Source organism: Crinia signifera, chromosome 1, assembly GCF_055691185.1.
Source record: "Crinia signifera chromosome 1, ASM5569118v1, whole genome shotgun sequence".
In the NCBI taxonomy this organism is placed as follows: Eukaryota; Metazoa; Chordata; class Amphibia; order Anura; family Myobatrachidae; genus Crinia; species Crinia signifera.
Window position 1 is genome coordinate 44,341,446 of NC_139217.1, and position 27,712 is coordinate 44,369,157.

Sequence of the window (27,712 nt, forward strand, 5' to 3'; positions counted from 1 at the left end):
CTATTCTGTGATTGAGATCAAATTGGTGCATTCATTTTGTACCCATTAGATCTTAGTAACTTTCCACCTATGATTGGTTGCTATGGGCAACTTCTCCAGTTTATTGTATGTTATTGTAATAATGACGTGCTGTTTATTTTGGTCACACTGTAGCTCCATGTGACCCTGGCTTAGATCTCCTCCTCCCCTTGCCTGAGACTTCCACATCAGAGAAAGCGGCACTGGGACACTCAAAACCGGCCACGTATCTACTGCTACCATTATCCAATCACATCCCTCGCCCCGCATCGCAGTCCCGCCCTCAGAAGTGTTGACGTTATCACTAACCAATAGATCGCGAACTACTCGTTAACCTCGACATCCAATAGGCTTAAATAAAGGCGATAACGGAGCCCATTGGCTGACAAGTGACTGAGGAGAAAAAAACCGTGGTAAACAGAGCAGCAGAGGGAGCGATGTGATTGGCTAAAGAGCCGCAGCCCACTGCTGGCGGAAGTTTGAGTCGCACGATGTATCCCGACAGGCTGTGCGTCCTGCTGACAGCTCTTAGTTCACTGTCCAATAGCAACAGACGGGGTTTGTTAGTAGGTGGGGCAGTCGGGAAGTGATTGGCATCGACGGGTAACCAATAGCCGTGCGAGATACCAACTTTGCGCCCTGTGATTGGCGCAGCATGTGGGCACACTCCGGGGCAGCGGCTGTCCGTATAATAGTGTCATGGCGGCGCTGGGTGAAGTGTGATGAGGTAGAGACTTTCGGCGCTTGGCTCAGATGTTCGCTTGACTATGGGGGGCCCGGGCCTGTGCTGGTGGCGGCTCGGCCTCTCCCTGGCAGCTGTGCTGCTGATAAAGGCGGCGGCGTCCGGGCTGGTGGAGCAGGGATCCCCAGGGACGGAGGATGATTACCCCTGGGAGGAGCAGGACGAGCGCAGCAATAGCCTCAGCTCGTTGGCCCCTGGACCCGTTGCGGCTGCGCCCTTTCCTGCTGGGGATGTAATTGTGGAGGACGATGAGTCCGGGGCTGAGCAAGAGGAGAGTGGCCGTGAGGAGCCGAGACCCAGGTGACTTAGCTGCCCGGATACCGCGCACCGCCGCAATGTGCTGCATCTGTAACAGCTGTTCACCACTCCGCACACCCCCTGCAGTGCCAGGCTGTGTACCCCCCCCCCTGCAGTGCCAGACTGTTTACCTCCCCCCCCCTGCAGTGCCAGGCTGTGTACCTCCCCCCCCCTGCAGTGCCAGACTGTGTACCTCCCCCCCCCTGCAGTGCCAGGCTGTGTACCCCCCCCCCTCTGCAGTGCCAGGCTGTGTACCCCTCCCCCCCTGCAGTGCCAGGCTGTGTACCTCCCCCCCCTGCAGTGCCAGGCTGTGTACCTCCCCCCCCCTGCAGTGCCAGGCTGTGTTTCTCCCCCCCCCCCCTGCAGTGCCAGGCTGTGTTTCTCCCCCCCCCCCTGCAGTGCCAGGCTGTGTAACCCCCCCCCCCTGCAGTGCCAGGCTGTGCAACCCCCCCCCTGCAGTGCCAGGCTGTGTACCCCTCTCCCCCCCCTGCAGTGCCAGGCTGTGTACCAACCCCCCCCCCCCCAGGCTGTGTACCCCCCCCCCCCTGCAGTGCCAGGCTGTGTACCCTCCCCCCTGCAGTGCCAGGCTATGTACCCCCTCCCCCTGCAGTGCCAGGCTGTGTACCCCCTCCCCCTGGAATGCCAGTCCGTGGACCCCCCCCCCATGCAGTGCCAGGCTGTGCGCTACTCACTACTCTGTAATGCCAGGCCGTGCACCAGTCATTAACCTACTGATTCTAGGTTGTGTACAAGTCAAACTTCTGTGATGCCGTGTACCAACCCTCCCCCCACCTCCACAATGCCAGGCTGTGCACCACGCAACTCACCCCTGTGATGCCAGGCTGTGAACTATTTCAGACTCTACATTTTGCTTTGGATGCCAGGCTGTTCAACCTTTCACCTATCCCCCTTTCCTCTGATGCCAGGCTGTGCATCAATCTCCACGTAACCCCTCCACTCTGGGATACCATTGCCCCCTTTTTGCACCATTAGGTGTTTTTCACTATTCACAGGCTCCCCTTTCTATTTCTCTACTCTACCTCCTCTATGTCATTCTGGATATTAAGAGCTCTCAGAACACAGTTTGACTTGCAATAGTTGTTATTTTATACAACATAATTCTTTATTTAGTACTTTCAGTATTAATAGGTTCTGTATGTTGCTGCTACATTTTTGCTGTTTGGCCATGCTAAAACTGTTGCAGGGCATGCTGGGATGTCTAGTTCAGCAACACCTGGAGGGCCGAAGGTTCACCATCCCTGATCTAAAGTGTGAGCTATATGCAGCTGATGTATTCCACCCATCCACAAGTATTAGTAATTAGAAGCCTGTTTTACTTACAGTATATCCAATTAGGGATAGCCATCATTGCCATCGATGGTTGCCATTGATAATTTCAAATCTATGGTCGATGGCCACCCTTATCCCCAATATGCCAGTCACTGCCAGATGTTTACAGATGTTATAGCTTTCGCAATGACCTGTGCCCCAGTCTGCTATTGAATACACCTGTACATTTATATGAAGCAGACCAAAATACATGCACAATATATATACTATGCGCCGTACAGTGTTGTTCCTTGTAGCACCCTGATCCAGCTCCTTTTGTCTCCTGCAGGACTTTAGCAAAAGGCGTCAGTTATATATTTATGCATTGCAAATATTTGTTTACGCCGCTAGCTTTGGCAGGTAGGTTTTGCTGTGTCGTTCAAAGTGTCAGATGCGCCCATTCCGAAAGATGCCCTGGCTTCGGATATTAAGCGTTCATGTACACACAGACCAGCCCCATCGGTAAACAGAGACATGCTTTATGGCCGCAGCATGTGACGCTGCGCTTCTGCCAAATTACACAGCGCCTGCATGTACCTTGTGTGGTTATTAAAATGCAGTGTATTCACGTTTTATTTATTGTGTTCACTGTGTTGTTGCCGGCTGTTTTCTGCCTGCCCTCCTTCAGGCTATCAATAGATTAGGTTATGAGTGTCAGCCGGTTGGTTTTGGATGCTGTTGCGCGTTCCTGGTTGTTTCTGCTCCTGTCTCCGACCTGTGGGAGCAATTAGAGCGGAGCGTCGGCGAGGAAGCTTCAGTGGGGAATTGTCAAGTCTTTGCCGGTTCTCCATCTCTTGGCTCTTGTGCTAGCAACAGCTTGAGGAAAGCGCAGGGTTTCAGTCATACTGAGGCAGGCATGTTCAAACTGTGGCCCTCCAGCTGTTGTGAAACTACACATCCCAGCATGCCTTGCCATAGTTTTAGCATTCCCTAATAGCAAAACTGTGGCAAGGCATGATGGGACTTTTAGTTTCACAGCAGCTGGAGGGCCATAGTTTGGACATACCTGTACTAAGGTGTCCTGAGCTGTAGCAGAATAATATTCATGGGTATGCAGCGCCTGGGCGCTGTTACCACACTTTGGGGTTCTATTGTATATTCTGCATAATGAATCCTCTATTGCACAGGCTCTCAAACTCAGTCCTCTGGACCCCACACAGTGCAGGTCTCCTCACAGAATCACAGGTAAAATAATTAGCACCACCTGTGGATCTTTTAAAATGTGTCGGTCAGTAATGAGCGCGCCTGCCGGGTGACCTGGAAACGTGAACTGTGTGGGGTCCTGAGCACCGCGTTTGAGAACCCCCCCCCCCCCCTTCTCTATTCATAGTAATGCAGCCTTAAGACACTGTTTGGAAATGTTGGCAGTTTTTCCGTCCTTTTAGTAACTGTTAATGTAAATAGTGACTAATGTGTGCTTCTGATCTGTGAACCTATGGGTGAGGCAACGGCGCTGTGGTCAGACGAGTTCTGCACAGGCCTGAATTCAGACATTGGTGAAACTGTAGTAGGGATATTGACTTCCACGTTGTAGATGGCACTGTAGCCGTCCCGTTACTGGTGGGACTATTGTGTTGTGTGAAAGTAAAAGTTGATCAAATCCTATTTTAATATGGTGCTGGTATGGGTCATTGGGTTGACCAAATGAACCCCTTCACTAATAATCCCTGAAAATTTCTGTGCTATGTTCCTTGGCGCCAGGCAGCGCCTCTGTGCTGAGCTAGCGATGAGCTCCGCTTCATCCACTGCCCGGCTCCTTCCTCCTGGCTGTGTGCGGCGTAATCTTGCTAACGTCTCGCGGCACACCGCCGGGTTTTGGTGTTTTTTTTTTTTTTATGGAGCGCTCTCTGAAAAAACTGCCCTGTGGGGAGCAATCCCTAAAAAAACAACCAAAAAAAAACCAACCACTGAAGGGTTTAAGGTCGACATGCATTGTTTTCACCACTTACGGTCAGGGCTTAGGTCGAAACATGAAAAGGTTGACTTGGCTAAGATCGACCCAAGTATTAGGTTGACAGTCAGTCAACACGAGTTTCACTTTTTTTTTTTTCTCCCAAATGTTGACATGGACACCATATTGGTGCTGCGCTCGCCATGCTTTAGGCGGGAAGCGGTCATCTATTAGCATGAACTTAGGTCTACAGTCATTAGGTCGACCCCACTAGGTCGACTGGCAGGAAGGTCGACCTGACTTAAGGTCGACATGGGCCAAGGTCGACATGACTTAAGGTCGAATTTGCATAAAGGTCGACATGAGGAAGGTCGACTGGTCATAAGGTCGACATGGGTTTTTCACTGTTTTTTGAGCCGACATGTGCCGACAGGCGGTATTTCATGCCCTACCATCCACCAGGGCGTGGTGGGAGAATAAAATAGTGTGCCGAGCGCAGCGAGGCACCGTGCCCGAAGCATTGCGAGCGAAGCGAGGGTCCGATTCTCATTGCCAACTGTGTCCATGTCGACTGTGTCGACATTCGGATAAAAAAACAGTGAAAAACCCATGTCAACCTTATGACCAGTCGACCTTCCTCATGTCGACCTTTATGCAAATTCGACCTTAAGCCATGTAGACCTTGGCTCAGGTCGACCTTCCTGCCAGTCGACCTAGTGGGGTCGACCTAATGACTGTAGACCTAAGTTCATTCTGACAGATGTACCGATTCCCTTCAGGCACGGTGCCTCATTACGCTTGACACACTATCATATTCTCTCTTCGCACCCTAGTGGATGGCAGGGCATGAAAAACCACCTGTCGACTCAAAAAAAGGTGAAAACCTCATGTCGACCTTTTAGCCCTGTCGACGTTAGTCATGTCGACCTTTTTTCATGCATCAACCTAATCCCTGTCAACCTTTAGTGGTTAACCTTAATCGTATCGACCTAATGACTGTATACCACTGGTAAAGTATTATTGCCATAGTCTGAAGGGCTACCTTGGAAAGTGACGGATGGCTTATTGACTTGCGGTGTCTTCCCACTGACATCACTCTCTACTGTCCTGCTGGCTGATTTCATGATGGTGCAATTTGCATAATGCTCCTGTCAGTGACTTGCATAGGATGAGGCTTCTTGGAGCGATATGGGAACATACAGGTAGGAGGGAAGGAGAAGACTGCGCTAACGGAGCTTCCGTGGTGATGAGAGGGGAAGTGGAGTTTAGCCTGTATTATGAGGCTTTAGTCCTATTTCACGGGTATTGTATTGTGGCTGTAAGACCCTTGGCTGGATGGACGTTTTTGGTATTTGGAGGCTTTGGTTCTAAAACTTAATTTATTGGATGAAGCGAACGGTCTTGTTTCATTAATATATTTTACACTTTTATTTATGCAATGTATTCAACAAAGCAGTTTATTTTCACAGACTTCAACCCTAATTTGTCAAAATAGGTGTGAAAATTGCCAGGCAAATATTTTTATTCAACATAATGACCTGTAATGTTTTTTTTTTTTTTTTTTTTTACACTTTTATTTTTTTAAATTTATATTACAAATGTGGGCGATGCGGATATTTTGAACCGCTCAGAGATGTTAGCACTCAAATGGTTAAGAACATAGTCTATTAATATGCGAATCTTCTAATAATCAGTCTACTTCTGTTCCTGACGTTGCATTGGACAGTCAGTAGGATATATTTGGCATACTACAACACCTCTGTCTGCTGCTAGAGAGAGCAGAGGATGGGTAAAGGGAACGCTAGAGGAATACCGACCTTCACATATGTAACTTGCTGGACGAGAGGAGCGTTCAGACCCCTGAGGCGATTGCAGCACGGTTCATATGAACTGTTTGGTGCTGCTGAAAACTGTATTTTAAGAACAAACCTTGTGTGGGTGCAGATGGGATTCTCCCTGCAGTGGGGATTTCCAGAGTTGCCGATGTCTCCACGACACTCCCGGCTTCTGTGCTCTGTCTGTAAATGCTGACATTAGGAGACAGTGGGAGAATTCCTAATTGTTGAGCATTTGTCCAGTGTTTTCAGTGTGTGCTTTATACTGGCAATGTGTGGCAGTCCAGCTTTATTGGAACTTTAAGTGCTAGCTATCCCTGCCTGAGTTACAGAGCATGCTGGGACTTATAGTTCTACAACAGCTGAAGCACCACCCACGCTGTTTCAGGAGGCTAATCTGGATTATAGTCATATCCTTATCACACGGTTACCTTGACGTGATCTAGGAATAATCTGTTTACCGTCTAGCTTAGGAAACACCTAAATACTGTATGGTATAGATAGAGCACATGCTGCTTGTGATTCAGACCAGCCAGGACCTCAGTGTTGACATGCTACACCTATATCACAGCTTGGGTTCCTGGTCAGTGTACGCCTGATGCTGGCTTGCTGCTAATATGCCGTGGTCCATGCTGAGCATCTGTCTTGCACATAACTGGCATCCAAGGGACCGTGTCTCAGCAGAAACTCCTACTAGAACCTGCAGGTCCATCTAACTGTGTGATTTATATTATTATTGTTTTAAACCTTTTTTTATAGAATGTTCAGTGTTTTTCCTGTGCTCCCTTAAATTCTTATACATTAGTTTGCTGCATCAGTTTTCCTGTAATGAGTGTCCCCCCTGTGTATTGTGGGAATGGGATCATTCGTCAGACTGCATTTAGGTCTACAGTCATTAGGTCGACCCCACTAGGTCGACTGGCAGGAAGGTCGACCTGACTTAAGGTCGACATGGGCCAAGGTCGACATGACTTAAGGTCGAATTTGCATAAAGGTCGACATGAGGAAGGTCGACATGGGTTTTTCACTGTTTTTTATCCGAATGTCGACACAGTCGACATGGACACAGTTGGCAATGAGAATCGGACGCTCGCAATGCTTCGGGCACGGTGCCTCGCTGCGCTCGGCACACTATTTTATTCTCCCACCACGCCCTAGTGGATGGTAGGGCATGAAATACCGCCTGTCGGCACAAAAAACTGTGAAAAAACCCATGTCGACCTTATGACCAGTCGACCTTCCTCATGTCGACCTTTATGCAAATTCGACCTTAAGTCATGTCGACCTTGGCCCATGTCGACCTTAAGTCAGGTCGACCTTCCTGCCAGTCGACCTAGTGGGGTCGACCTAATGACTGTAGACCTAAATGCAGTCTGACGAATGACCGCATCCCGTATTGTGTGTATTACCTCCATCCTGCACTTTATTAATACTTAGGGTCAGATGTATCAAGCATCAAGAAGTGATAAACAACAAGCCAATCTGCTCCTTGTTACAGGCTGGGTTTAAGAAATGGCAGGTAGGAGCTGGTTGTTTATCACTCTCCATTTTATCACTTTTTGAAGCCTGATTCATCTGCCTTCTGTAGATGTAAGATTTTCCTGGTACATATTTTTTGCAGCCCATGCACCAGTCTAATGGCCCTTCCCCACGACTTTTGTATGTTAATTGTTTTTTTGGGGGTATGGCCTCCATAACAGTCAGCGTAAGGGTGTAACTACCATAGGTCATACTTGCCTACTTTCTGGCTGCCCTTTCCAGGAGAGTGCTGCGGGGAGTGAAAAGGGGTGTGGCAGAGGCGTGGGGAGTGTACCGAGTGATCGTGCCATTTTAGCCACGCCCCCGACGTGCAATGCCATTTTTAATGCATTGTACACGGTGGGCGGGGCTAAAATGGCGCGATTCGCGTAATTTGACCCGGCGGATCCCCCTGCCGAGGGGGGTCGCAGGTGCGGGCGAGGGGGATCGAGGGAGCCGGGCGGCTTTGCGGGAGGGTTGCCCCTCTTCCTGGGGGGGCAGGGAGGGGGACCCAATTTCCGGGTCCATCCCGGCCATTCCGAGAGGGTAGGCAACCCTGCCATAGGTGCAGGGAGTGCAGCTGCTATGGGGCCCAGAACTTAGAGGGGCCACCTCCCCTGTCACAGTTACATGTGTTATATACAGGGGTGTAACTACCATAGGTGCAGGGAGTGCAGCGGCTATGGGGTCCAGAGCAGAGAGGAGCCACACTCCCTATACCTCACGTATGCCTGTCCCTGATGTGTGTTTTTTTTTTTTTTGTTTCTGTATTGTCTTTGTTTATTCTCAGTCTGCGAAAAGACCCTGGTAGATGTCGGTGATAACTCCTTGTTTCCCTTCTTACCAGGTCGCTGGTGATCATCAGTACATTGGACGGACGCATTGCGGCCCTGGATGCTGAGAACCATGGCAGAAAGCAGTGGGATCTCGACGTGGGCTCGGGCTCTCTTGTTTCATCCAGCCTTAGCAAACCAGAGGTGTGTACACGCTCCCAGTGTTTCTGTGCCCTTGTGTCAGCACGGAACACTTCCCTCTACTCTCCTTATCTGCCACTGTGATGGATGCATTGTTCATGGTCTGACATCTATTTAGGATTGCATCATGTATATATGTATATGCCAGGCTTCAGTGAACATAAGTTGGTTTTATAACAATGTTTTTTTTTTTTTTTTTTATTATGATTATATATATATAATGCTGTGTGCACGGGACAGTGTTTCAGATTTTCACCTGATGACGATGGGAATCGGGTGAAAAGTGCCCAATTCATGTGTCTGGCCAGCTTAAAGGTGGCCATAAACTACTATGAATTTCTCGCCGCATCTGACCCCCCATGATCCAGGATCGCATGTGATATATATATATATATATATAGCATGCAGTCCTTTCACAAGTGATGTATCTGCTCCTCTGTGAGAAGACCTTGAAAGCATGAACTGTTTGGGGTCCTGAGAACCGAGTTTCTGAACTTATGCTGTCTGCTTAACAATGATTGGACTAAGAAATAAAATGCTGTCTATATCCAGTAATGAGTGTGGTGTGACTTGGGGCCTTATTTTGGTTCATTCTTTCTGACAAAATCCTTCTTAGATGGGCAAAACCATGTGCACTGCAGGTGGGGCAGGTGTTACTTGTGCAGATAGAATTAGATTTGGGTGGGGTTTTACTTCAAAGTGAGATCTATATTGCAGTGTAAAAATAAAGCAGTCAGTATTTTCCCTGCACAGAAACAAAATTACTCACCCAAATCTAATTCTCTCTGCACATGTTACATCTGCCCCCCCTGCAGTGCACATGGTTTTGCCCATCTAAGAAGGATTTTGTCAGAAAGAATGAACCAAAATAAGGCCCTTGGAGAGATTGGGAGAACGCGGCCCAATGTCTTAATGAGTGGGGAAAATGCAATGGTTTTGGGTGCCATTTACACAAATGGTGCCTGAAAGAGCAGTCCAGTCAGCGAGCAGATGTTTGGGACAAGTCTGTGGGTTGGGCGCTCGAACCGGGACTTTATACGGGACTAGCCATTTTATGTGGCTAAAGCGGGGACTTGGGGTTGTGGAACGAGCAATAATTGAACCAAAATAATTGGGAATGTGATCTTTAGATCGACAGGTAAAAGGTTGACGTGAAAAAAGGTTGATTTGTAAAAGTTTTTTTTTTGTAATAAAGGAATTGTACATACATTACCATCCCAGTGGACATGGAGGGTGTATGTAATAGTGTGCTGAGTGTGCAAGGCACCGAGCCAGAAGCGTGGCGAGCGCAGCGGTACACTTATACGGTGTCCATGACGATCTATGTTGACATCAAAAAGTTAAAAACTGATGTCCACCTTTTGCCTGTCAACCAATAGTGGTCGTTTTTTTTTTGTTTTTGTTTTTTTTTACATGGACTGTCTTCCTTTGTGTAGACCCCATGACCAATGCTCAACAACTGAATTCCCCCATCTATTTTGGTGCAAGATAAGTTTTTATACCAGTGTAACTTATACATAGCACTTTGCTTTGATCTGATTACCTTTGTGCCATCTACAATAGATGGAAGCTGTACACATGTTCAGTAAGCTGATGAGGGAACGGCTGTAAAACACCAGCAGAATATTTGTGCTTTATCCATATTAGACATATGTGGCTGTGACAGGCAGTCAGCTGTCGTGTTCCAAGCACACCTCGTTGGTAGTCCACAGCATCATCGCGGATATGGGCCCTTACTCAGATCTGATTGCAGTACAAATTTGTTCTCAAAATGGAGCACTGTGCACTGCAGGTGGGGTAGATGTAACATGTGCAGAGAGAGTTAGATTTGTGTGAGTTATTTTGTTTCTGTGCAGGGTAAATACTGGCTGCTTTATTTTTACACTGCAATTTAGATTTTGGTTTCAACACACCCCACCCAAATGTAACTCACTCTGCACATGTTACATCTGCCCTCCTACCTCCATGTCTGCCTGTTGTTACCCAGTTTGTATTATTTTTGTTTACATTTTTAAAGTGCAAGGGAATCTGCTGCGATATATAAGAAACTGTAAATACAGATGTAGAGCCACTCATCCAGCGCCGGGGTTCTCCACACCACTGCCACTGTTGAGCGGCACTACATCTAACTGGGACGCGCGAGCATCCCAGTTTCCCATCGGCAGGGGTACAGAAACCCTGCCCATCTCCACTTCAGGGAGACGGGCAGAGTTAGGGGGGGGGGGGGGAGCGCGGAGGTGGGGGACTGTGGCGGGGACCCAGGGGGAGCCCCGTTGTGAGGGGACGCATACACGTCTCCTTCTGGCAGGTGGAGGCAGCCCCTGCAAAGATGAAAGACGCTTTAATCTTTGCAGGGGTTGGCGCAACCTGGCAGTTGGTTACAGCGGGAATTGTCCTGTGAGGCTTGTGGTCATTCTGAATATTTTTCTGTTTGGGTTATTGTTAAAGGGTGATATTAGGGGGCCCATGCTTGTATGCAATCAAGACACTGGTTGTGTAGTGCGCAGGTTCTCCAACTGTGGGGTCTTCAGGACCCCACACAGTGCATGTTTTTCAAGTGTCCTTCTAGAATCACAAGTGAAATAATTAGCTCCACCTGTGGCTCTTTTCAAATGTATCAGTAAGTATTGACTACACCTGTGTACCTGCCGAGTGACCTGGAAAACGAGAACTGTGTGGGGTTCTGTGGACAGAGTTTGAGTACCACTGGTGTAATGTGCAGGTATAGATAGACTGTATAGTGTTTTCGCAAACATTACTTTGTATGTAATGACAGAAGTTTTGCCGTCTCCGTGAGACCTCTTGTCCAGGCCTTATAGTACCAGCCAGATGTACTGCTGCGCTTGTGGCAGCATCAGGCCCTATGGCACGTACTTACCCCTGTCCGTTTATTTGGATCTGTAGAATGCTGACACCACTGGTGATATGTAATAGGATGAGAGAATAAGAAAGTGAGATCTCCTGTTTTTTTTTTTTTTTAAACGGCAATCATTTACACTGCAAAAGCAAACTGGTTTTGCAGTGTAAATGATTGCCGCTTTAAAAACAACTGGAGATTTCTTACCAATTCTCTCACTTTCTGATTCTCCTATCCTATTCCAAATCCCCCCTCGTCTTCTAACCTATGTATAATGACTACACCTGTGCCCCAGCTAGGCGGTCTGTAAATTGTAAACACGATCAGCAATCCCTGGCCCTATGGGAAGTCACTCCACATTCTGAGCGCATGTGGATCTGAGATTGCATTGGTTCATGCTTAGTCACCCGATTGATGGAACAGATTAGGATTAGCAATATCTATCCCCTGTATCCTTGCTGTCTGTTTATTTATGAGAACATGCCTCATCTCTATTACCCCTGCCCGCCAGGCAGCTTAATTATCCCCGTATAGCAGCGTGACCCTGAGGCAGCAGTGGTGTGTTTACAGTCCTGCCTCGGAGCTGGTAATCTGCTGCCTGACCCACATTGTGTGACTCACAGATTAGGTGGTGAGGTAATGCTGCTGCAGAGGGGGCTGATGTCATCCTTTACCTGCAGCGTCTCCATCCCCCCCCCGCGTCCTTCACTGTGCTGTTCCCCCCACCACCACATACACACAGAGAATCATGGTGCCTCAGCGGTCCCATTCATAAATATTCATACATGTGTGATGGCATCTGGGAATGATTCTTACAATGAATGACAAATGTAGTTTCTGTTCTGTCCTGTTCACCTAATGCTACAACCTCTGAAATATAATTTTTTATTTCATTTTTTTCCAGTCATCCCTTGCATATATAACCCTAACTTAGATTTGCCGCGGCAGCTGTGTTTAGCAATCAGTGTGGCCTCTATATGAGTGATTCAGCTCCCTGGACCATTCTCTCGTAGCTTTTATTAGGTCACATCCGCAGACGTTTCCTTTCTTTGCTGCCCATAGAGCGTAATAAATGATGTACACCTCATTATAACGCTGCAGTATGCGGCTTCCTTAGGTCAAAACTCTTGAGGTAAAAATATTCCAGAGTGCAGCCTTAAGGGTTAATCGGATGAATCGACAGGTCAGGATAGACTGGGGCTTGTTTATATGTGCATGGTTTTTGTTACAACACGCATGTCCAAAGCAATGATGTATGAATCGCATACGCCCCCTTTATTGTGGCAAAGCATGGTGGATGCGCAGTTCCACTGCAGCTGGAATGTAGCCTGCCCCTAGACTAGACCAATTAGATAATTATACTGAAGCTCAGAAGAAACCTGACTGCTTGGCCTGTCAAATTCTCATTTGGCCACCAATGTGAGGGCGCAAGATGGCCACCCAGCCTATTTCTAGCTTTTGACTTGCCCGCTTGTGGCTTTTTTCCCAGTGGAACTATTGTATCGGAAGTATAGTGAGAATCTGGGACACCCCAATACAGTTTAACAATTATTTATTTACAAAATCATTAACAAACAAGAAATTATACTTCTACCACGTTCCTCAACGGCAGTTACAAGAGATAGCCAGTCCAAACAAGAGAGTCCAAACGTAGGGTGTATTTCCAGGGAGCCTCCTCTCACTGTGTAGTCCTGGATCTGTGGTCAGTCACAAGCACCCTGTCCTCAATCTTAGGTCCAATGGAAGCTCAAAATCAGTCTGTAGTGACCCTGTATTTAAACTAAATCCTGGGTGGTTGTCAAGGGATCATATCCACATATACATTAACTTGGAGACCTTGATTAATGAATGCCTATTGACAATCCCATTGTTGTATAGAATTCTAATTTAGGTCAAATATTCCTTCATGTCTGTGTACTTAGAATTGTGGTGAATCTTGTCAAATGCTTAGTACAGTATATTTGAACTTGGACAAGATTCTACAGTACTTGAGCTCTGTAAACCTGTATATGTTTACATCAAATAACGGTATTGTCTGGCTTCTCCTGTAACACAATGGTGGTCTAAATTCTGATTAACACACTATAGCTACTAGTCTATGTATGAACAATGGTCCCTACAAAGATCAGCTGCTCTGTACAATGTTATAGTATGCAAATTATATATGTTACCTCAGTGCTGATTGGTTGCCATGGGCCACATCTCCTCTGGCTCACTTCTCCTGCCTTATCACTGCTTCATACATCTGCCACTGTGTGAGTGGTATAAGAATGTAGACCGTAAGATTGATTCCAGAACACAGTACAGAGATATAGTCTATAAGCTTTGCCTTTTCTCTCCTTAGGTATTTGGCAATAAAATGATCATTCCCTCCTTGGACGGAGATCTCTTCCAATGGGATCGGGACAGAGAAAGCATGGAGGCTGTGCCTTTTACAGTGGAGTCTCTCCTGGAGTCGTCGTATAAATTTGGCGATGACGTCGTATTGGTTGGAGGAAAGTCTCTTACAACCTATGGTCTCAGCGCCAACACTGGCAAGGTGAGCTTACTCAGGCCATACAGGATTCCTGGGCAGATCCGCTTTTTACATGAACTGTAGCCAACAGCCGGGTCCATACTAGACCATTGTGTATATGAGTTTGCCGATATCGACACGTCCTTTCGACAAATTCTTTAAAATCGTCCCGTGTGTACTCACCACATCACTAGCGATACACACTCCCATGAGTCCATAGCGACATCCCCCTCCATCGTCTGTACATGCAGCTCAACCAGGGGGATGTCGCTAGCATTGCCATGCTGCTGAATGCGTCATGGCGTCATTCTTGCCCATTCCACGTCAAGGTCCCTAACATCTTGCAGTGTGTACCCAGCATATAAATCTTTTCATGCTATATTGCTCTGAAAGCAAGTTAAGTGTTGCTATTATGTCCACTCTGAGCCCCGGTGATGTCACACACCATTTGTCACTGGGTCTGTCTTTCAAGCTATTGTGGGGAAAGTCATTACTCAGGTCAGTGCCGCCAGGCAGGGCGGTGCACCTATCAGCCAATTACAGCAGTGCTGGCACATTGCAGGTTTTCTCCACACATTCCATACAAATATCTTCCTGCATAAGATTCAAAATAAGTCTCTTAGAGACCGTAAAGCAGGGATGGGAACCTTTTTTGTGCCAAGGGCCGTATGTATGGGGAAAAAATCCTCTGGGGGCCATATGTAAAAATTTCTCTAACAAATTGTCCTGCTGCAGTCATTCCACGCTCAGACGGCTGCTGCTGAATAGGACTGTCAGTCTCCGGCTGCTGTTGATTAAGAGGAATCTCGCAAGAACTACCGACCTCTTGCAAAAATTTCCCATGTACTTGACTCCCGGCAAAGCCGCCAGGCGGGTGGGCAGGCCACTCAGACCGGCTACGGGGGCCGCATACTGTCCCCGGGCCTGAGGTTCCCCACCCCTGCCGTAAAGGAACATCCGCAGCCAGAAATAGTGGCCATCTATTCAATGCTCAAGAGCATGGCAACTACAGTTTATTGCCAAAAAATGCAAAATCATGCATTTGGGTCTCAGAAATCCAAATACTCAATATAGTATAAATGGCACTATAATGGAAACTACTGAGGAAGAGAGGGATCTAGGTGTCACTATTTCAGGGGACTTAAAAGCAGGTAGGCAATGTAACAAAGCAATGAAGAAGGCAAGTCAGATGCTTGGTTGCATAGGGAGAGGTATCAGCAGTAGAAAGATAGAAGTAATAATGCCACTGTATAGGTCATTGGTACGACCTCATCTAGAGTATTGTGTTCAGTTCTGGAGGCCATATCTCCAGAAGGATATAAATACATTAGAGACTGTACAAAGAAGGGCAACTAAAATGGTGCATGGCCTACATCACAAAACGTACCAGGAAAGACTAAAAGATCTTAATATGTATACTTTAGAGCAGAGAAGGGAAAGGGGGGACATGATAGAAACATTCAAATATATCAAGGGTTTTAACAAGGTACAGGTGGGAGACATTCTTCACAGGAAGAGGAGCAGCAGAACACGAGGACATGCACTGAAACTAGAGGGAGGAAGATTCAGGGGAAATGTGAGGAAGAATTACTTCACAGAAAGAGTAGTAGATAAGTGGAATAGCCTCCCATCAGAGGTGGTAGAGGCAAATACAGTAGTACAATTTAAACATGCTTGGGATAGGCATATTGATATCATTACAAAGAAATAAGGATCAAATATGGTTTGAGGTAACATGTTTAAAAAAGGGGCAGAATAGATGGGCCAAGTGGTTCTTATCTGCTGTCAAATTCTATGTTTAATGCTGTCGTTTCCAACAGCATTGAAGGCAGTTTTTCGACAAAACAGATCTGACTGTAAAAAAAGTCGTATCTGTTGTGTCGGAAAAGGCCAGGGATTGTCGAATTCTCTGACCTCTTTCGACAATCCCTGGCATTTTTTTTGCCAAACCTTGGACTTTCCGAAAGTCGGAACATTGAATTCGGACTGTCGAGTTCCTGTCAAACGGATGGAAATTGGCCAGAGATTCCGACTGTCGACATGTTCCGACAGTCGGAATCCCAGAATGAATATCTCCCTATAGCTCTTGGAGAAAGTGAAGGGATTATGGCGAAGTGAAGACAAAAATAGTAACTAATAAGTGGTAAAATTTGCAAACAGACTTGATAGCACTTTTTAAAGAACCAAGTGTAATCCTGCAGCAGTGTACGATGGGGTTCCCAAAAGAAACAGGAATTGTATTCTAGAGGACAGAGTATTTGTGGAACCCTTCTGTCTGAATGTAAACCGTAAGGTCATTAAATCCGATTCCCAAGAAGGCTCATTTATTGTACTCGGAATGTAACTTTACTACAACTACTGCGCGGAAAACAATGTCATGTGTATAATCGCAGCCTGCGTTTGGCTTTCATGTCAAAGAATTATTTTTTATTTTCTATACATTTTAAATTGTTTTCCCTAACCCGCATAGTTGGGGGGGTCCTTTTCTGGGGGAACATTAGCTGACGTATATATTTTGTTGTGCTTACAAATCTAGGTTGTGCAGTTTACTAGTTTAAAACCCTTGACTCCTATTTTTAGTTGTAAAGATAAATGGTAATATGTAACGATGCGATGTGCCCGTGAATATAGGTAAAATACGTTTGCTCTGCTATGGGTTGCCGACGGTGGAGTGAAGAAGAGGGGGAGCAGGAGGACGTTCTCCTATTGCATCGAAAGCAGAAAACTGTGCGCGCCGTGGGTCCTCGCAGTGGCAGCGAGAAGTAAGTGTCTGACATAACTTATTGATGTTCCTTCAGTTGGAAACCGACGGCAAAGCTCCCAGAACAGTGCTTCATAGGGCAGTATGATCTGTACAGGCTTCATTAGGGTAAAGAGAAAAGAAAGTGAGCAGGATCCCTGTGATATTACCAATAACTAGCATCGTGCTGAACCAGCTGGGGGGGGGGGGTGGTCTTACTGTACACCCAGCACGGGATCCCCCTGCCATCCAGTAAACCAGCCCAAAACTGTTTATCCGGGGCTGGAAATCCTTGTAATGTTAGGATCCCCTAAGTTAAAAAAGGGGTCCCTCTCCAGAGGATCGATCAACCCCAGACTAAAAGAACTGACAGATTCCCCCCATACCAGGTAGCAGTGAGTGTGTGTGTGGTTAATGTTGTAAAAATAGACCATAATGTTCTTTGCGGGTTGACTACTAGTACCAGCAAGCCTGTCCTGGCACTTGTGGAACAACAACAACTGCCAGCATGCTTGATCACTTGTAGAAAGAAAGTATTACTATAAACTCTAGACTTGCACGCTAAAGGAAATCCTTTATTTAAAAAAAAAAATGGTACTCCCCAATACTGGTACTCCACAATAGGTCCTGAAGGACAAGCACTGTGCACGAGTAATGTGTAATGATCTGACACTGTCATGCAAATGAATGGGAGCATGACCTCAACCAATCGGAGCTTCCCCATTCAGTCCTATGAAAGTGAATGGCCGTCACCTGTCCTTACACACTAAGGTCTCACGACCCCATCTGAGAAGCGCTGATCTGTAATAGAGCTATGGGTAGACATTGTGGGTTATTTAGTGGGTACTTGATGATGATTTAAAAAAAATCATTATATAATACTGTGGTATGTGAGCTTATGTGACGTCTCCTGTGCCTCAGGTGGAACTTCAGCGTTGGGCACTTTGAGCTGCGCTACATCCCAGACGTTGAGCCTCGCGTGGGTTTCATTGAAGGTCAGATTGAATCCAGTGCTGGCGCGGACGAGTCTAAAATAATCTCTGACGTCGATGAGCAGGAAGCCGGGACGAAGGACGTGTTTATTAAGGTTTCTGTGGCAGACTGGAAGGTCATGGCCTTTGACCGGCAGCTTGGACACCTGGAGTGGGAGCACCAGGTAAGACGTGTCTCTGGCTGTATGCAGGAACTTCCATCTAACTCTTTGTATCCATACGTTGTGGCTTTCTGTTTGACAGTGGTCATTACCGCCATAGTGTTAGGCTTGCGTTCCTTTATCCGCATTATGTCACATGTGTGCTATCCCCATTGCTCCCTTCTAGTTCTGCACTCCGATAGCCTCAGCCTGGTTAGTCCGAGATGGGAAAGTCATTCCTATCAGTCTCTTCGATGACACAAGTTACTCGTCAAACGATGAGATGATGGAGGACGATGAGGACATTGTGGAGGCTGCTAGAGGAGCTACGGAGTCTAGTTTCTACCTGGGTAAGTGTTATATAAAGACCTGACTGTATGGGGGCCCCTGGAATCATACGTTATGGGTTTGTGAAAGAAGGACCTCAGCACGTGAACATTAGTATTCAGTATGTGTCAGTCTTCAGGGTAAGTACAGTAGCAGGTTAATGTTATCTGTACTGTATAAGTTCTCATGAAGTAGTCGCTAGGGATGTATCTGTACTGTATAAGCTCTCATGAAGTAGTCGCTAGGGATGTATCTGTACTGTATAAGCTCTCATGAAGTAGTCGCTAGGGATGTATCTGTACTGTATAAGCTCTAATGAAGTAGTCGCTAGGGATGTATCTGTACTGTATAAGCTCTCATGAAGTAGTCGCTAGGGATGTATCTGTACTGTATGAAGTAGTCGCTAGGGATGTATCTGTACTGTATAAGCTCTCATGAAGTAGTCGCTAGGGATGTATCTGTACTGTATGAAGTAGTCGCTAGGGATGTATCTGTACTGTATAAGCTCTCATGAAGTAGTCGCTAGGGATGTATCTGTACTGTATGAAGTAGTCGCTAGGGATGTATCTGTACTGTATGAAGTAGTCGCTAGGGATGTATCTGTACTGTATAAGCTCTCATGAAGTAGTCGCTAGGGATGTATCTGTACTGTATGAAGTAGTCGCTAGGGATGTATCTGTACTGTATAAGCTCTCATGAAGTAGTCGCTAGGGATGTATCTGTACTGTATAAGCTCTCATGAAGTAGTCGCTAGGGATGTATCTGTACTGTATAAGCTCTCATGAAGTAGTCGCTAGGGATGTATCTGTACTGTATGAAGTAGTCGCTAGGGATGTATCTGTACTGTATAAGCTCTCATGAAGTAGTCGCTAGGGATGTATCTGTACTGTATGAAGTAGTCGCTAGGGATGTATCTGTACTGTATAAGCTCTCATGAAGTAGTCGCTAGGGATGTATCTGTACTGTATGAAGTAGTGGCTAGGGATGTATCTGTACTGTATAAGCTCTCATGAAGTAGTCGCTAGGGATGTATCTGTACTGTATAAGCTCTCATGAAGTAGTCGCTAGGGATGTATCTGTACTGTATGAAGTAGTCGCTAGGGATGTATCTGTACTGTATAAGCTCTCATGAAGTAGTCGCTAGGGATGTATCTGTACTGTATGAAGTAGTCGCTAGGGATGTATCTGTACTGTATAAGCTCTCATGAAGTAGTCGCTAGGGATGTATCTGTACTGTATGAAGTAGTGGCTAGGGATGTATCTGTACTGTATAAGCTCTCATGAAGTAATCGCTAGGGATGTATCTGTACTGTATAAGCTCTCATGAAGTAGTCGCTAGGGATGTATCTGTACTGTATAAGCTCTCATGAAGTAGTCGCTAGGGATGTATCTGTACTGTATAAGCTCTCATGAAGTAGTCGCTAGGGATGTATCTGTACTGTATGAAGTAGTCGCTAGGGATGTATCTGTACTGTATAAGCTCTCATGAAGTAGTCGCTAGGGATGTATCTGTACTGTATGAAGTAGTCGCTAGGGATGTATCTGTACTGTATGAAGTAGTCGCTAGTGATGTATCTGTACTGTATGAAGTAGTCGCTAGGGATGTATCTGTACTGTATGAAGTAGTCGCTAGGGATGTATCTGTACTGTATGAAGTAGTCGCTAGTGATGTATCTGTACTGTATGAAGTAGTCGCTAGGGATGTATCTGTACTGTATGAAGTAGTTACTAGGGATGTATCTGTAGGCAGTTGTCTGAATGTTCTTTTTTGAAATTCTGTTTGCTAAACTCCAACTCTTTCCAGTTATTAAAAAACCTAGCAAACTGGTAAACTCTGCCCTGTAGAACGGACGCTCCTCCTCGCCAAGCCAATTCCCGCTGTACCATGCAAGCGGATGTTACACATTTATTTATGGGACTAGGAGGTTCCAGGGAAACCAGTGAGTTAGAATTACAGTAATATATCTGGGGTTAAATAAGGGAGGCTGGGTTCATGGCTCAAATCTAAGGTGGCCATAAACTAGGACAGGCATGGGGAACCTTCTGCCCTCCAGCTGTTGTTGAACTACGCATCCCAGCATGCCCTGCAACAGTTTTACTATTTGGCCATGCTAAAACTGTTACAGGGCATGCTGGGATGTGTAGTTCAACAACAGCTGGCAGGCTAAAGGTTCCCCATCCCTGCACTAGGGCAACATATCTGATGCTTCAGATTTCCCTCGAACTCCCCAGCATGTTCCAGGGAAGTACAGCAGGCTGGAATTTGTACAGACTGTAAGTGCTTGTTTCACCTACAACCTATTGCATGCGATTTATCTTACTGCATACACATGTACCATAGGATTTATCTGATGGGCTGTAATTCCAGTCATGTGACAAATCGCATGCCATATATCGGAGGTGCTAAAAACACTGCACCGTATTGCCTGCGATTCCAATAATGCTATAGTGCAGCCCATGCGATCTTCACGCTCCAGTGTGATGCTCAGCGGACCACGAATCGTATCGGACCTGATGTCAAACACAAATGCGATTTTGACAGTTTTCATCCAATTTTTTGCTGGAATGAGATGTAAAGTGACCAAATCACAATGGAATCGCCCTAGTGTATAGTGTATGCAGCCGGTTATAGTGAGGCAAAGATCACTAGTGTAGCTCCGCCCCTCTGCATCTGAAATATAAGTGGGTGGAGTTGCATGAGCCTGTTGCTTAGAAATGGATGTTACTACTATATATATATGTGTGTGTGTGTATGTGTGTGTATATGTGTATGTGTATATATATATATATATATATATATATATATATATATATATATATATATATATATATATATATATATATATATATATATACTTTATTTTTAATATAATATTAATAACTTTTGGTTTAGTTCATTATTATCTAGTCGATTTCCACTATTGTCTTCCGTGTCCCTTGAGGATAAGCAGTCGCCTGTTCCAGAATGATTTGTGAGATTGACGCCTTGTTTTTTTTATTTACATGCTAGGAATGTACCGGGGACAGCTCTATCTGCAGGCATCTGTTCGACCATCCGAGAAATTCCCAATTAATCCAACTGCATTGGACACCATGAAAGACGGCCAAGGCATTATTTCCCTGCCAAGGATCAAATGGAAGCCTTTAATTCGTAAGCACCTGCTTCACTAATCGGTGTACATCCAAATCTGGTGGTATGCGCAGAAGCATGTCAGATGGGATTGTCATTTAGCCACGCCCTCTTACCAATACACACTGCAGTGGGCTTGTTATTTAGCCACACCCTCTTACCAATACACGCCGCATTTAGCCACACCCTCTCTAACAACACACATCATGTTTGGCTTGCTCATAATAGATACATTCCTTGTGGTCTTTTGTGCTATTTGTCTGGCAATCACAAACAAAAGTTGTTGGTTTCTTTTTTTGTGTGTGTGCTCAGTTTTAAAAGCTGTTCCTTTTTATTTTTGGTAATGGAAAAACCATTATTGTAACATTTTGAATTCCACTTCCTGTGTTCCCTCATATGCTTTGTACACACTGGATGACATGTGTACCCAGCGACATCATGCGTGACGGGACCCGGCGTGATTCCCGGCATTCGCAAGTGCATGCACACTTGCTGATACCTGCGCGGTGATAAGCCAAGGGCGGAGGGGATAAAGGGCCTTGCTGCATTCTGTAGCATGGCTATTGCTATCCTCTATTGTCCTGCATGTACAGACCACAGATGCTGCTGTGCATCCACACTTGACGACATTTAGATTTTGTCGTTCGGACCCATCGGAATAGGCAAATTCATGTACAATGTTGTCCAGTGTGTGCCCAGCATAACTCCTTTCTTTCACCATTCAAATGATTTGATTTGTGTTAAAAAATCTCCATATATAAATACCAACAGGCTAATGTAAGTGCTTTCTATGCTGGGTTTCCGGTTGATGATCAAATTAGTAAAAAGATGGACAGTCCATAGGTCAACAGATAAAAAGTAGGCGGTGCTTAAGGTTCAAAAAGCCGACACGTATGATCAACACAGGTTCTTTTTTTAAAAAGAGGTGATGCACCGTGCATGCAGCAAGCACACTACGATACACATTTCCACTTATTTGGCTTGTGTATGCTGAACGCACAACAGGGTATTTGTTTCCTAGCACGGCGCCACCGATATAGATTGTATGGTATCGGGTCGACCAAATCGCATGCGATGCAACAGATTCGACACGATTTTTAATTGTACAGCCACCCTAAAGGCTGATTACAATAGTAAATGGGCCCCCTCCCCCCAGACCCGATATTTAATTGTATTCCCACCCTGATGGGTAATTACTATGCGAAATGCCCCCCCATTGTTAACGCCACGATCAACGCCAACCCGAAGCGTGGCGTATCATACCCCCACTATCCACATCAGCGTGGAGTTGATTTTATATAGTGTGGCGAGCGCAGCGAGCCACCGAGCCCAAAGCGTGGCGAGGGGACGCGCATGACTTCACAAAGTATTTTGCGTCCCCTCGCGAGGCTCGCTGCGCTCGCCAGGCTTCGAGCTGGGTGCCTCGCTGCGCTCACCACACTATATAAAGTCAACTCCATGCCGACGTGGATAGTGGGGGTATGAAAAGGTCGTAGGACGCGTACCGCTGCCCCTCACGGGCTCGCTGCGCTTCGGGTTGGGGTGGCGTTAAATATGGGGAGGGGGGGCATTTTACATAATAATTGCCCATCAGGGTGGGTATCCAATTAAAAATCGGGTCTGGGGGGCATTTTACATTGGATTTATTATACGTTATACTGGCATGCGATGCGACCGATTTTAAAATTGTACGGGATAGTCCTTAAAACACGAAAATCTGGTCAGTCGGGTCCCATCGCATACCTTAAGTTAAGGTATGCGATGGGACCCGATGGGCGCCGTGCTAGGAAACAAGTACCCACAAAAGGACACCAAAACTAAAACAAAAGTACTTGTTTATCTATCTATCTATCTATCTATCTATCTCCTGCCCAAAACAGGACGTACAGACTAGAAAAAACCTATTCTACATGTTTTTTATATTGTAACATTAAAAAAGGTGATTTCCAGCACTATATGCTCAGAGTCCCCTATAGTTCATACAACTTTGGTTTCACACCTACTTGTCTGTTGAGCTACAGCTTCCTTCCAAACGGTCTGCTCTGTCTCTGTGTGTCCTTCAGTCTAAACTAACTTTTTTCCTGGCCGAAGGTTGCCAGATTTGGGGCGGGCGCTAGCGTCATGTGGCGGGCCGAATTTGGCTCCCCCGGCCGACGGTGGGGGTCTGTGCATGGGCGTTACACTGCTTCCACCACCTGCCCTCCATACTGGAGCGAAGGCTGTGGCGAGTGAGAAACTCGCCAGAGGCGTTTTCTCAGGGGGCTAGCACATGCGCATGCTGCAGACCCCCACCATCGGCCGGGGGACAGAATTCTATATGGTGCACAGTGCACAGCAACCTAACTCTGTTCTCCGCCCTCAGACTCCCCGTCCAGGACTCCGGTGTTGGTTGGTTCAGACGAGTTTGATAAATGTCTCAGCAACGACAAGTTCTCCCATGAGGAATACAGCAATGGCGCGCTGTCTGTGCTGCAGTATCCATATGGTGAGTGAATGGCTCACACACAGGAGACCTTTTGCATTGGTAGCACTGTATTACCACTGCATAGACCAGCATTATCTTCTAAAATGTGCTAAATAAATTAGTAGATTCTGATTGGTTGCCCATAGCAAAATCCTATGTGAAACAGAACTCCCATCTTATTAAATATCCCCATTGGGTTGAATTTACTAAGATGGGAGTAATGGCGCTGACCCTTTCAGCTATAGCAATGGAACCGTGATTGAGCGCACGTTTCTCCTGATGTTCTACCTTGTTTCTAGCCAAGGCAGGATGCGACCCTCGACTCGGGAAGCGAAGATCGCCCCAGCGCATTGTTGCAGCTGCCAGTCCTGCCCAGCAGCTGCCTGCTCTGACTATGGGTACATACCTTGCTGTGTGACACCCTGTACACTGACCATTGTCCTTGTAAACCTTCCATGCCATATTGTCTGTTGGTGTAACTCTCCGTGGAGAATGTAATCCAATCCGCAGTATTCAGTGTTGTGTTGTGTTATTATTATTCTTATTATTATTATAATTTTATTTATAAGGCGCCACAAGTGTTTCGCAGCGCCGTACAAAGGAACAATACAGGGAAACAAAACTTGGCATAACATTGAATAAATAACAAAAATACAGTACAAATAAAGAGCGCCACAGATCAATACACATTACAGCTTGGATATAAGTAGTGAGGACTCAATCAACATACAACTAGAGGCTTGAGGCCAATGATGGAGAGGAGTATGCAGATGAAGATGGTCACTGAGTGTTGGAGTAAAGGAGAGCTGTGAGTGAAATGTGAAGAGAAGTGGGCTTTGACAACAGGAGGGAAGATGGCCCTACTCGGAGGAGCTTACAATCTAGTAGGAAGGGGAGACAGACAGATTACAAGAGGTGCAAGCGAGGGGGTGGTGGTTAGATAGCAGGATGTAAACAGGAAACAGGCAAGGGGTCGGAGAACCAGCTGGTTTATGCAGTGGAAGGGTACGCTTTGATGAATAGGTGAGTTTTCAGTGCCCGTTTGAAGCTTTGCAAGGTCGGGGAGAGTCTAATGGAGCGAGGGAGTGCGTTCCACTGAAGGGGTGCAGCACGGGCAAAGTCCTGTACTCTAGCATGGGAAGCGGTGATCAGGGTGGAGGAGAGACGACAGTCGTCAGCTGACCGTAGAGGGCGGGAGGGTGTATGAATGGAGATGAGGTTAGAGATATATGGAGCAATGGAATTAGAGATGGCCCTGTATGTGAGTGTGAGGTGTTTGAAGAGGATTCTGTAGGGGAATGGAAGCCAGTGCAGATTTTGTTGAAGGGGAGTAGCAGAATTAGAGCGGCGGGAGAGGAAGATAAGCCTGGCTGCAGCATTGAGGACAGATTGGAGAGGAGCTAGTTGGGATTGAGCAAGGCCAGTGAGAAGAGCATTACAGTAGTCAAGCCGTGAGATGACCAATGAGTGGATGATCAGCTTAGTTGCACTCTGTGAGAAGCATGTTGCATTGAATTGGAAAGATGTTGACTCCTCCTCTTCTCTGTAACTCCTCCCAGTCCCCCCAATGCAGTTGGGTTTTGTATTCTGCATGTGACAATTGGAAGAGATCATGGCACCTCCCCTCTCCTTTTCTTAACTCCTCCCATTCCCATCAGGTACTGTTCAGTTGTGGGTTTTCAGAAGTCATGTACTGGAAGAGATAATCGCTCCTAATCCCTTTCTCTAGCTCCACCCTGCCCATACATTAGGTCGACCACCGAGCGTCGACAGGCCTTAGGTCAGAAGGTTGACGCATGCACTAGGTCAACATGAATTTTTCTAATTTTTTTTTTGTGGTGCCGAATGTCGACATGGACACCGCATCCCCCTTGCATGACTCACTGCACTCTCCATGCTTCAGGCACGGTGCCTCACTACAATGAAATACCGCCTGTGAGCTAAAAAAAGTAAAAAAAACATGTCGACCTTTGACTGTCAACCTTTCCCAATGTTGACCATTTGACCCTGTTGACCTTTTGTCTGTGTTGACCTTCAGTGGTGACCCCAATGTATGTCGGCCTTTAATTGTGTCGACCAAATGACCATATCCCCTCAAGGAACCCTAGAGTCGAGAATAGAATGCAAGGAGCTCCTTTTGTAAGATGTTCTATTTGGACCCCTTATCCTTCTATAGGATGGTCACAACCAAAGGTGGTCTCAGGGCTCTAACCTGGAGGTGGATGTGTCCTCCTTGTGCCACCCTTCTAGAAAGGCAAGAGGTGGTGGTGCACATACTGGGGAGGTTAGTGCAGGGTTTATAGCAACAGATGTTTGCTCTGTGTGTCAGGTTAACTCAAGAACCCATAATATATTGTAGGGTTTCGCGTTTTTGTAGGCCTAATGCTTCTATACCATTTTGAAATCCATCCATTGACCTGATGAGTCTCCGACATGGGTGGGTACCAGATAATCCCTCCCTTAGAGTTCTGTTAGGAGAAGCCAGAACCACACCCTGTATATCTCTGATATAGTCTCTTCCTCTCCAGACAATGGCTATTACCTGCCGTACTACAAGAGAGAGCGCAACACGCGCGGAACTCAGATCACCATAGGAATATTGGAGAACCCCAACTACAAGAACCCTCGTAAGAAAGATCCTGTTGTGCTCCTGCCCTGGTGGAAGGAGATTGTGGGCACCATCCTGCTGTGTATCACCGCCACCACCTATGTTGTACGCAGACTGTTCCAGCCTAATCCGCACTTGGCCAGGGTATGTAATCCGTGGCTAGTCCTAGAATCTGTATGTCTATTATAGTGGCAGCAATTTCAGTTGCACTTTAAATTAATAAGTCCAATAACTGGTTTGGAATATCGTCTATGATCACTGTGTATAGGTAGATCCTAGCACATACACTGCTTTCATTTAGTAGATACTGATAAGTTATTAGCCAGCTGTAAACTGGAAAACCTGCCTTGTCAGCACGGATGGTGTAATGGTTAGCATTACTGCCTCACAGCACTGATGTCATGGTTCCATGCCCACCATGGCCCTAACTGTGCGGAGTTTGTATATTCTCCCCGTGCTTGCGTGGGTTTCCTCCGTGTACTCCGTTTTTCTCCCACAATGCAAAAATATACTGGTAGGTTATGTGGCTCCTAACAAATTTAACCCTAAAATGTCTATGTACGTGTGGTAGGGAATATAGATTGTAAGCTCCACTGGTGCTAGGACTGTAAAGCGCTGAGGAATATGTGTGCGCCATACAAATACTTGGTGATAAATAAATGATGGTACGCATGTTTTATCTTATGGAAGCATGCAGCGTTATTCAGTGGCACTTATTTCCGGGGTTTGCTCCAGTGCGCAGCCTGGCAAACACAGAAAATTCTCGGGAGTGCCACTGCCTGCGCTCCCTCTTACCGGGCAGCGCCGCTGAGCACGGAGATCAGCACCGCACTTATCTTCGGCACCTGCCCGGCTACTGCTGCCCGGCCCTGCCTCCTTCCCCCCTGCTGTGTGCGGCGTGACTTTGTAACGTCACGCCGTACACAGCTTTGTTGCAGGAGGCAGGGCCGGGGGGTGTAGTGGTGTTTTTTTTTTCCTTAATAAAAAAAAAAAACACCACTGAAGGGATTAATACAAACAGCAGTGTTTCCAGCACGGTATAAAATCTTTGCTTCCGAAACTGTTTGTAAAGCATGATAAGGTGGTCAGTATTATTACTAATCATTTTTTCATTATTATGTTTATTTTCTATTTACTTGTAGAAGAGAAAAGAGTCTGAGACCCAGTGTCAGACGGACCATAAATACGAGCTGACCAGCGCAGAAATGAGCGAGAACAGGATGGACTACAACAGCTGTGGATATGTGTCACGGTAGGAATGGTTCCAAGTGAAACGTGACTGCAGTTTTCCTGGGCGTGGGAATATCGGGACATTTGCGCATCTGGCAAATGAGA

General features: G+C 46.4%; 1 protein-coding gene across 2 annotated transcripts in view; it reads left to right on the top strand.

Annotated features, from left to right (window-relative positions):
* The first annotated feature begins 674 nt into the window (after nt 1-674).
* EIF2AK3 (eukaryotic translation initiation factor 2 alpha kinase 3) overlaps nt 675-27,712 on the top strand; it is a 39,401-nt gene continuing 12,363 nt past the window's right edge. The window contains exons 1-11 of one of the 2 annotated variants that reach the window (XM_083145218.1): nt 675-1,060; nt 8,478-8,607; nt 13,806-14,000; nt 16,608-16,738; nt 17,638-17,872; nt 18,036-18,198; nt 21,186-21,326; nt 23,668-23,790; nt 24,069-24,167; nt 26,298-26,521; nt 27,520-27,629. In XM_083145218.1, coding sequence (XP_083001344.1) covers nt 786-1,060; nt 8,478-8,607; nt 13,806-14,000; nt 16,608-16,738; nt 17,638-17,872; nt 18,036-18,198; nt 21,186-21,326; nt 23,668-23,790; nt 24,069-24,167; nt 26,298-26,521; nt 27,520-27,629 — 1,826 coding nt within the window. In that variant the 5' untranslated portion in view covers nt 675-785. The remainder of the gene's footprint in view (nt 1,061-8,477; nt 8,608-13,805; nt 14,001-16,607; nt 16,739-17,637; nt 17,873-18,035; nt 18,199-21,185; nt 21,327-23,667; nt 23,791-24,068; nt 24,168-26,297; nt 26,522-27,519; nt 27,630-27,712) is intronic. The other variant, XM_083145247.1, reaches the window with a different exon arrangement.